We start from the raw sequence: 11630 nt of genomic DNA on the forward strand, positions 1-11630 counted from the left end.
CACCTGAGGTAGGCATGGTGGTACAGGCTTCCTGTCAGCTTAGTATTCAAGGCAGCCAGCACAAGATTACAAGGTGAGTGGGCTGTGGCTGGCTGCTGTGTAAATACTAGCTTGCCCTGCAGTGCAGTAGTGGAGTTGAACTTGACATTCAGAGTTTGGGAAGGTTTTGCTAACTATGAAGACTCAAGTGGACATTAAGCGGGAACAGATTTAGAGTAGAAAAAGCAAAACAGCTCTTCACACAAAGAGGGGCTGATTTTCCAGGATCCCTCAACAAAGCGCTGAGAGACATGCTCTCATCAATAAGCTATTGTCAGCATCACAAGCTAGCCTCAGCCTCCTTGGAACCCTCCATATTTTTTTAAGTTGCAATGTTAAAGCCTGATCAAATACATTAGAATCAAGGATGGTTATAAGAGATGAAAGAGAGGAGGAGGAGAGGAGCCGAACTGCCTGAGTTTTTGAGTGGTGCGACACAGTACTGAAGCTTGAGTTTCAAAAGTGTAAGGCACACTGCTGTACTGCTTCGAACGAAAAACTGTCTGTCCACACTGTCACTTGAGAAGTAGCTAATTCTGAAAACATAGATGGTGTTAATAGTTGATCCATTGTTATTGGGTCTCCATGAAACCTTTAATCTCTGCTGGGAGAAGAGATATGTAACTGACTCAGAACAGCACATGCCGCTGTGCACAAAACAGACCACTCTGTGTGTTTTGTGGGTTTTCAGTTTGACCTTTAGTTTGACATTAAGAAAATATGTTGCCTTTCATCCAGTCCTTTCATGCAGCTGAGTCTCCTTTCAGTGTGGTGTGTCCCGATTCCCTCTGACCTCTGGGTTGAGAATTTGTACTTGAAGAGGCCTCCCTTGAGAAGCCTTTCTAGCTGTTCCTGCGCAGCCTCGTTCACACCAGGCCTAGCGGTGCCCCATCCTCTCAGGCTTCTGCTGCTGCTCCAGCCCCCCTTGGTCCTATTTAATGAGATCCTCATCTCAAACTGTTCACTGTTGTTTAAAGGCATCTGTTCCCGTGCTAATTATCAGCTGTCAAGCCCGTGACTCTTAACGACTTTAACATTTCCACAACAACCCTTCCTGCCGATGTGAACATGGAGGCATGTGGCCCAGCCCATCCATCTATCAGGCTGCTCTGGCAGTCCAGTGACCCACCTGCCTTTGGAGCCGCCCGGACAGCCCCACTGCTCTTCATCTGTTCCCGGCAGAGCTCTCTGGGAGGATTGCACAGCCTTGCATCAGCTCTCTCCCAGGTCCTCCTCCTCTCCTCAAGCTCGTGTCTTGGCACACAGAGCAGACTCATCCCACAAGTGCGGAAATCAGAGTCTGTGAAGAGCGGTTGCCCAAAAGGGCTTGAAAAATCAATTAAGAAATCTGGAAAAAAAGCATGGTTTCATTTGTAAAAAAAAAAAGGAACAGGATACATTTGAAGGAAAAAGGTGTATAACAGATTTAAAAAAAAATATTTTAGAAAAACCCAGAAAGAGTTTGAAAATAATATTGTAACAGATGGTAAAATAAATCAAACTTGTGCTGCATTACTACAGCAAAAGGACAATAACAGACAACATAAGGTGTTTCAGACCACAACAAATTCACAAAGTTATGATCTGGGCAATAACTATATTTAGAGCTTTTGAATTGAACACAGATGTCATAGCACAAATTCCTTATGCTAATTAACATTTGTCATTAACAGGGTTGATCAGCAGGGGTCTACTCTGAAAGCACACTTCAGGCTGGTAGTGTGCATGACTCTGCTGGAAGCAATACAAAATGGACATCTGTGTCTCATGCTTTGTGCCAGTTTGTGAGATTCTGTCCTGCTCCTCTCGTATAGCCTCGACAAGCATGTGCCTTACACTGGTGTCTGAGCACTAGTCGCCACAGAAGTGGAGATTATGGGAGAGTGCATTTAAGAATGAGAACTGGAAATACCTTTTTACGGAAAGTGTTGCAGTCTTCTGAGCTTGTATAACAAATGTTTAATAGGGCTTTGGTCTGGAAAGTGGGGCAACCATGACATGCGTGTTACATCCTTGTCTCAAAAGAAAGCCACTGTTACAGGAGCAGCATGGGACATGCATTGTTGTGCCAGAATACTGTCACACCGGAATGAAGTGAGGTCCAAAGTCGTGATCAGTATAGTCAGGTATAATCACTAAAAGTAGAGTCCTGTGCCCAGAACATCACACTTGTACTTCCCAATAGGTCTGTTGTACACAAGTATGGTTTCGTGTCGAAGGTGGGGAGAGGTGGTAGAGTGAGCCTTGTGCTCTGGAACAGGAGAGAGGAGTCAAGCTGGGGGCCGGGGGTAGATGAGCAGTGACTAGCCCCCAGCAGGAGGGCATTATGGAAACCACCTGATGACATCAATTCCTGGCCAGCAGCAATAGTCAATACCACTAATAACTAAGGAGGGCATCAGTAGATGTATAGAAGGAGCCTCACTCACTGACATCCATCAGGCGTGGTCTTCAGAAAACTTTGATTCATCTCCACTCCACCACGCTGCTCACACCACCTCTCTCTGCTGCGCAGATGGACATTGCTGAGCCCTGGACCCCTACAGACAAGGACTGTACAGCCAGCTCCTCAGAGTTGGACTGCCGATGATGTGGAACTAGCTGTGCGAAAACGATCGCAACCCCTGCAGTCAGATACACTCGTGGGCTCCGTAGAAAATCCTACACTGACAGGCTAAAAGATCTGAATCTGCTAGAGGACCTGATCCAAGCACTGTACTGAAACCCTCACAGACACTGACAAATCAACCTAGCAGACGTCTTCATGTCACCTGTTTCCTCATCCGCACCCTGCCAAAGAGCTGTGAAGTGGACCTGTACACTGTACAGCCCTGGGCTCCATTAGCTTCATATGTAGCTGCATGCCAGTAAAGCACAGGAAGCAAAAGGGAAAGTGCAGAGCTCTCTCTCTGGACAAGCAAGCTCTGACGGGGCCCTGTTCACACACTGACCCCCCGCTTTCCTTTGTGTGCAGGGTCGGCCATTACGAGAACAACAGGAAGTAGCAGCTGCAGTCATTCAGCGTTGCTACAGGAAGTACAAACAGGTAAGCTGCACGGTCAGCACACTGTCATTTTATCCCAGGATGCATCCCTTTGTAACCGCTTGTTCATAGGAACATAATCCACACACCCTGCATTGTCACGTGTATAAATATATTGTTTTGTGTATTGTGGTCCTGCAGCTTCTTTATTGATATAGCTGTTAATGAAGTAGAAAGAATGGTCATTTACGGTACTTTAAATTAATCAAAGACAAGCCAGACTGTGGCCCTGAGCCATATGAATACTTGCACAAACGTCTGTTATGATAAAAGTTAGGATATTCCAGCTGAAATGTAACAGCCACCTATCCACTTGCTGGCCTGACTCCTAGAGCAGGCTGCTGTTTTGCATTAGTGATGACAGCTGAATTTCTCTTGGAATAATCATACTTACTGGTGCCAAAACCCATTCTCTATCACAAGGACAAATAGAGCGTTTTATTTTCAGTGCTGTCTTTGCACCATCTGAAATTGAATACTGTTTTTTAACTAACGTTTTAAAAACTTATCCCTCTCACTGTGTCGCATTATTAGACAAAATTAATGCTCTGTGCCCCCTGTCTGGGATAGAGACATGTGTCTCTGCTAAAACAGGCATTAAATTGAGGTGAATTAATGAAACCAGCAAACTGCTGCTCTTTCACAGCTCTGTTCATCTTCTATTTAATACAGTCCTGCTTTAAACACAAGAAATCAAAATGCAATCTTTCCAAGTACGCTGTTACATCTAAAGAGGAAATTATTTCTGTTTTTTTGCTTTTAACTTTTAATCTTAATCGTGCATTTGCTCAGGATTGTTGTATGATGTCTGTCTTAATTTTACATCATTATCTGCAGACTGTCAAATGCAACTGTAGTTTCCCAAGCGTGCACACAAAAAACTCAAAATCAGTAGGATTACATAATAAGTAATTACCTGAAAATAGGTAAGACTGTTCCAAACCAAGCTAGAAGTTTTCAAAAGAGAAAATTCATTAGAAACATTTAGGTGTGACTGACTTAATAAATGTTATTCATGTCTTTTTCACTCTTGATGGGGTTTCAGCTTGCATGCTATAGTGTGCCATGTTCTATAAATCAGGTAATATTGACTATTACAGTCTGTATTTTAAATAGTTTCATGCTAATCAGCTGTGTCCATGCACAGCTGGCTGGAGACAGATTGGGCTAGTGGAAAGACCCATCTAGCTGTCTGTACTGAGCTCATCCTTGAGGCCTCAGTCCAGGAGAGATGCAGATCACTCAGGCAGCAGGACTGGGGTAGGGGGTGAGGGTGCCATCGGTGAGAGGCAAGCAGCCATGTTCACTTACAGCTGTTTTCCTGTCTTATGGATTTTGAGCAAGACAGATCTCCTTGGCATGGTGGCATCGTGGTAGGTAGGCAGCGCATCTGCCAAACAACTCCAGGCCCTGGGTTTGATTCCTTCCACAGACGTCTGTGTGTGTGGAGCCGGCATGTTCTCCTTGCGTGCGCAGGGGTTTTTGGTGGGTGTTTGGGTTTTCTCAGTGGCCCTACACTCAGCAGGTCTCAGTAATAACTGCAGTGGCGATAACTCGCACTTCTGCAAGCACTTTCAGTCCTGAATGATTCCTGCAATCTTGAACAGTTAAAAGAGGACTCGCTGCACCCACTACATTTACTGAAATGTCAGCCTCCTTGTTTAGCAATTAAGAAAGATTGCACTCATCAAGTGCGCGATAATGTTGATTTTAGAATCTGGCATTTAAAGTGCTTTTTTGTGATGTCTCGAATGCAACACTTCCTCTGCCACTGTGAGGAAGATAGCTCTTCTGAGTCTGAGTGCCTGCGACATCTCTCAGGGCTTGTAAACCCCCATGTTCTATAGTGCATCAGGTGATTTTGCTTTTCCTTGCACTGACAGTCTCCTCACTTCTGTTCTCTTCTCTTCACAAGCTTACATGGATAGCCTTGAAGGTAATGTGGCTTTAAAACATACTCATCTGCGGCTCTAACCTCTCTGCTCCAGGTCTGTGCATTACTAGGACAGGCTGGAAGGGAGCTGCCCAACATTGTCACACCTCCTGCCAAAGTGTGCAAGGCACATGTGAAAAATAACACGACTGACCATCCACATCGTTCCTGATAATGTTTGTTTTGTTTGCAGTATCGGATTACCTACTGTTTATCCTGATGTTTTATTTAAATAACAGTGATTTTTATCTATATAAATATGACATTAAAGTATGGCAGCAGCAACAAAATAGGTGGGAATAGGGGCAACTGACACCGGCCGTAGTGTGAAAACACTTTCTCACAGTGAGCCTCTCTGTCCTCTGGCAGTATGCACTTTATAAGAAGATGACGCAGGCCGCCATCCTTATCCAGAGTAAATTCCGCAGCTACCACGAGCAGAAGAAGTTCCAGCAGAGCCGGCGCGCGGCCGTGCTGATCCAGCAATATTACCGCAGCTACAAGGAGTTCGGCAGGCTGAGGCCCCATCGCCGGGCAGCTGCTGCGGCGCTTGTGCAACACAAACTCAGGTATTACAACACACCGGCGAGACTGCACACACACCGGCGAGACTGCACACACACCAGCAGGACAACACACACACCAGCAGGACAACACACACACCAGCAGGACAACACACACACCAGCGAGACTGCACACACACACCGGCGAGACTGCACACACAGCAGCAGGACAACACACACACCAGCAGGACAACACACACACCGGCGAGACTGCACACACACACCAGCGAGACTGCACACACACCGGCGAGACTGCACACACACCAGTAGCACAACACACACACCGGCGAGACTGCACACACACACCGGCGAGACTGCACACACAGCAGCAGGACAACACACACACCGGCGAGACTGCACACACACACCAGCGAGACTGCACACACACCGGCGAGACTGCACACACACCGGCGAGACTGCACACACACCGGCGAGACTGCACACACACCAGTAGGACAACACACACATCAGCACGACTGCACACACACCAGTAGGACAACACACACCAGTAGGACAACACACACACCAGCACGACTGCACACACACCGGCGAGACTGCACACACACACCGGCGAGACTGCACACACACCAGTAGGACAACACACACACCAGCACGACTGCACACACACCAGCAGGACAACACACACACCGGTGAGACTGCACACACACACCGGCGAGACTGCACACACACACCAGCACGACGACACACACACCAGCAGGACGACACACACACCAGCAGGACGACACACACACCAGCACGACTGCACACACACCGGCGAGACTGCACACACACCGGCGAGACTGCACATACCAGCGAGACTGCATACACACACCGGCGAGACTGCACACACACCAGCAGGACAACACACACCAGCGAGACTGCATACACACACCAGCGAGACTGCACACACAGCAGCGAGACTGCACACACACACCAGCGAGACTGCACACACACACCAGCGAGACAACACACACACCAGCAGGACAGCACACACATAACAGCAAGATAGCACTCACAGAACTGCAAGATACAATAGTAAACACACAATTACAAGATCACATGCACACCAGGAGTTTGCATACACTACTACAAAGCTGCAGGCACATAACCTCATGATCATACCAGCAATATTGCACACCAACAAAAGACCTCATGAAGTTATATCAGTTTTTAAAGTCACACACTCACATACACATAGACAGTGTCAGGATGGCTTTCACACCCACCAATAACACAGTTACAGCACAGCATCACAGTTATACAACACAAACTCAGGAGTACAAAATACATGCTTATAAATGCACTAAATAGCAAAAATACACAGTGGAAATCAACCGTGTACAAACTAATTATCCAAATTGTACTGCTCTAATTAATTCATTTACATCGGCAATTACAATTTCACTTTTTGTAACATGCAAAAAATGTTTTGTGGATACCAGAAGTCTAAAGCATTAATTAAAGCAAATATTCATGTTATTGGTATGTACACAGATAATATTGTTGTGATGATTTTCACACTAACATGTTCTAAAAGATGTTAGTACTGTAGTTGCACATTTCTGAGTAATGATGTATTAAAGCCAGAGATCTGTAACCTGCTTTTGGAGAAACACAATCCTTCAGATTTTAGAGGCATCTTCAGTGAAAGGCTTAAGTCAAAGATCACATTAATCTTAAGAATTTACAGCTTTTAAATAACAAAGAGGCTTCACGGTAATAAAAATCCTACAGCTTTTTTAGACCAGGGCTGGAAACACCTGCTTTAAATGATCCGTGTAATTATGAATATTTAGATCAGTGTTTGCCACTTCCAATTTCAGGGATAAACCAGTGATAAATGATTTGAACCACCAGGGATTCTACTGCTTTGATTTAAAACCATGTTGTCACAACCTAAATCAGCTGAGGGTGATTTCTTGATTGCAACAAGCAGTCTACAAAATACATTTTTACATTTATCAATACTGTAGTTGTTGGGAACCTTGAATATTAAAAGCCACGGACTGTGAGTGTGTCCACAGCACCATGAGCCATAGATGTGGTTTAGAGTCTGACAGTGACTAACCAGACTAACAATGTGCATCTGTTCCAGAAGTAGCTTGCTCACCAAGAAGCAGGACCAGGCTGCACGTAAGATCATGAGGTTCCTGCGCCGCTGTCGCCACAGGTGAGCCCCACGCAGCCCAGTCACCTCCACCTGCACACCCGACTTCGCTTTCCGAGTTCAAAGCCATGAACATGCCCAGAGTCCTTAAGGAAAAGCGGTGGGAAGGGGGAGACTAAGGATCTTTTGCCCGAGTCTTTTCTTTCTGTCTCATCTAGTTTTCTTTGTGTACTTCTCTGTAGAAAAGCAGATCACCTGCCCTAAGACATCCTCTCACACTCATTAAAAAGCTGATTGATCGTCAGTCAGATTGACTGTTGAACTAATCGCACAGTAGCTTTTGGAAATACACCCAAAATCTGTTTATTGCACATCAAAACAATCCAAAACATGAGGGTGCTGAGCCACATTATACTGCAGTGCTTTTCAAAAACTAGGTGTCACAGTGACACCTTGAATAAGTTGATCAAAAGGTGTTAATCATGTGCACTTTTTGTAAATATTTACAGGCTTTTAGCTATATATACTGTATGGCCTCTTGTGAAATTTTGTAAATCACAGATAATGAAATGTACTAAGACTTTTTACAGGATTATGCATCCGTATTTCTTCATTTTAGATTTTTATTCCGGTGTTCCTGCATTTAACACTGTGATCAGCAGTCATTAAACCGTTAGATTTTTCTTTTATCTTAATGATGTCTAAATCAATTAATTCTTTGTGTACCGCCTGCTTAGTGAAATGTCAAATATCTGTTGGGAGATTCCCATCTGCTGAATGTATTAAAGTAACCAGTTTAATTGACAATTCAGAGGGCTGGTTAATAACAGGGACATACATTTATTGCAAACATACTGTAGCTAGCCTGGAAACACCTAAAATGAATAATGTTTATTTAGTTGGTCGTAAGCATTGGTCAAAAGCTATGAAGTGAAAAGAATTGAAGTGATTCACAAAAGAAACACTGTACTTTTAAGAAGCCACTTCGACTTGAAGAGGAAATCCAGTGAAAACAGAAGTCACATATGAGCTATACTCAGCTGTATACTATAGTGATAATCATGCGCTCCAAAACATCTCAAGCTGAAGTAAACAACTGTCCACAACTGTTTGTGTACTTATGGTAGATACCTTAATACATAATTAATTAATTGAAGGGACAGCGTTTAATGCATTCTGTACTAAAATAATACAACATCAAAATATTAAGTTGTTTTGCATTCTTAAATCGTGCCAAGATTACATATTGTTGCCCCCTTGGTAATTTGGTGTACACTTTCTGAGCTCAAATAATGTTTATAATGTGATTGATGTCTAAATCTACCTGAATCATTATAGAACACATTTATATTAACCTGTCCTCTAGTTAAAGTAGCTATACGGTATTTAATTAAAAACAGGGGACCTGGGATTAAGTTTTTGAACGCAGAATGTTGCTGTCTATTGAATTAAAAGTCAGTGTGCCCACGGAGCCTGGTGCAGGCATCGTTCATCAGAGTGAGTCAGTACCAGGACCTCTGCTTCTTGTACAGGCAGAAGGCGTCTCCTCTGGCTCAGGAGGCTGCACGGAGTTCGCTGAGCTTTGGGCCTGGCAGTGTGCCTCTACGGAGATGTTTTGGAGCCTTTGATTATTGTATAAATACTGTACACTTTACATCCTGAACGGCTTGATGTAGTTTTGTTTGCTTTTTGTTTTGCACTGTATTTCCGCCTTAAGTTTAAGTTCACAAAAAGCCCAAAGACTGTTTGATAAAAACATGCGTTAATCAGTTTTTATCAAACAGTTTCTTTCCAAAAACACACACTTGTTTAATGTGACAGTTGCACATAAGAGGCTGTTGAGCAGATGCCCGTTTCAGTCCGGTCTTTCCAGTGAGTCGGAGTGCAGATCAGTTCAGTAGTTTACATGGTTTGGAAGTGACGACTTAATCCCGCACTGCACATGGAGACATCCTGCCCTGACTGCACTGGGCACCAGCCACCACTGCGGGTACATAGGCACGCAAGGACATCCCCACTGTACTTCGTCCTCCCCCACCTCCTCCTGTGCTAATAGCTGTCTGGTGTTGTTTTGCTGTCAATGCGAAGCCCCTTGATGGACCATAGACTGTTCAAGCGGGTGAGTGCAGCCTTAGCAACTTAGTTCATGCTTCTCTCTTTCTCTCTCCCCCTACCTCCCTCCCTCTGTTTCGCGCCCTTCTTCCTCTTTCACTGTTGCTTGATGCCTGCTTGCATGACGGCTGCAGACTGGAACCACTGATAGGCCCTCCTGATTGAGAGAAGCAGCAGTACTTCACTAACCACACTACACGAATGACAGCGACACAGCAACACTAACCTCGCTCCTCCTTCTGATTTTGTTTTTCCTTTCTTTGATTTCCTTCTTTTGTTCTTTTCCAAGAGAATTTTTAATTTTTCCAAAGATGCACATTTAATGCAAAAGAATGGTTGGATGACCTTTGACCTTGCTGCATGACTGGTGACGGACACAGGCCTTGCTTCTTTACTCCTAGGCATGCTCAGAATGTCACATCCTGTGTGGGCAGGATGTTTTATTTCCAACCACCTGGCTGCCTGTTGTTTTTTTTTCATTGTTTTGCCTTGGGATGGCGCGAAGGGAAAGAGCTCCCTCATCGCTTCTGCTTCTTTTTCTACACAGTCTGATCTCTACAGACCACTGTCACCCTGCAGACTGGGGGCGGAGAAGGGAGGAACTGGGAACGTAGGGTCTAACCACTGATCCTGACCTGGGCTAAAGAGCTGGAAGGCCAAGTTTAGCAAAATATCTTAGTTTGATTTTGCCGTTGAGACTGAGAGTCCCAGAGCCCACTTTGCTCTCTCATTGTGCCAGTTAGTGTCGTACCCCAGCCCGTGCCGCAACTAAATCTCCTAACCCAGTATTTCAAAGTTCCAGTCCTGGGACCCCACTGACAGCACAAGTGGTTGCTTTTTTTCCTCCACGGTCGGTTGTGGAAAGAAAGCTCTATACGAATGGTGTACATTGAGTAATCCCTCTTTGATGAGCTCCATTACCCTGTAGGAGTCCCACTGTAAAGCAGTGAAGATGTCAAACAGAATGCTGCTGGAATCAAAATCACGCACCCCATGGGCTCCCAGGGGACCTAACCAGTAAAAGCACCCCCCAGTTGCAGGCTGATCGCCGTGATCCAGTGGGGATTCAAGCCCACTGGGACTAGAATTCTCTAATGTATGGTTTTTTCTCTCGACTTCCAGCAAAACAGCAACAACCTGGGACTCTGATAGTAACTGTGATTGAGACAGTCAGAGGAGCTTGTCTGCTCTTCCTGATTATCTCCTTGTGGTTGTTGGGGTCATAGCTGTGAGCCATATATTGATCAAACTGGCCATTCCAAATTTTGCGGGTATACAATACTTAATAGTTCATCAGGAGCAAGAACATCCAAGAATCAGATGCTTTGTGAATGAGTATTTTAGGTTGGATAGTTGTGGCTTAAACCCACTTGGTCAAGAGGCTGTGGGACAAGGAGGCTCGAACCCCGTCCAGAGAGAGGAGTTAACGTCTGAAATGGGAGCTGTATAGGTGGAGACAGGGTGGAGAAGGGGTGTATTACACACAGGGAGGTGCTTGTGTTCAGTATTTATAGGTAATCTCAGTAATGAATATGATCAGGAACAGCTGGGTGAGATCGGCTTGTTGTCATTATCCCTCCCAAACATCCGTTAATAGCTTCCACTTCCTGGTTCTGAATTTAAAATGCAATCCTGCATCTGTGTCCCGACAGTGGGACTGCAGCTGTGGAATACTGAGCAATGTGTACCGTTGTTCCCTTGGGGCTGTAAGAGTCCTTCACTTACTGTATAGCACCCATCAGTCATTTTAAGCAAAACAAATCTTATCTATCACTAGGAATTCTGCTGGATACCTTTGAGTTAGTTGTGTGTCCAGGCATTCAACTCGAGCCC

General features: G+C 44.9%; 1 protein-coding gene across 8 annotated transcripts in view; it reads left to right on the forward strand.

The window, feature by feature from the left end:
• Window positions 1–11630, forward strand: part of camta1a (calmodulin binding transcription activator 1a) — a 420451-nt gene that overhangs the window by 399001 nt on the left and 9820 nt on the right. For 3 of the 8 annotated variants that reach the window (XM_069184063.1, XM_069184069.1, XM_069184068.1), the window contains 5 exons: window positions 3014–3085; window positions 4998–5018; window positions 5385–5584; window positions 7674–7748; window positions 9774–9804. In XM_069184063.1, coding sequence (XP_069040164.1) covers window positions 3014–3085; window positions 4998–5018; window positions 5385–5584; window positions 7674–7748; window positions 9774–9804 — 399 coding nt within the window. The remainder of the gene's footprint in view (window positions 1–3013; window positions 3086–4997; window positions 5019–5384; window positions 5585–7673; window positions 7749–9773; window positions 9805–11630) is intronic. The other 5 variants (XM_069184067.1, XM_069184070.1, XM_069184064.1 and 2 more) reach the window with 4 other exon arrangements.

This window comes from Lepisosteus oculatus, chromosome 25 (genome assembly GCF_040954835.1).
Source record: "Lepisosteus oculatus isolate fLepOcu1 chromosome 25, fLepOcu1.hap2, whole genome shotgun sequence".
NCBI lineage: Eukaryota > Metazoa > Chordata > Actinopteri > Semionotiformes > Lepisosteidae > Lepisosteus > Lepisosteus oculatus.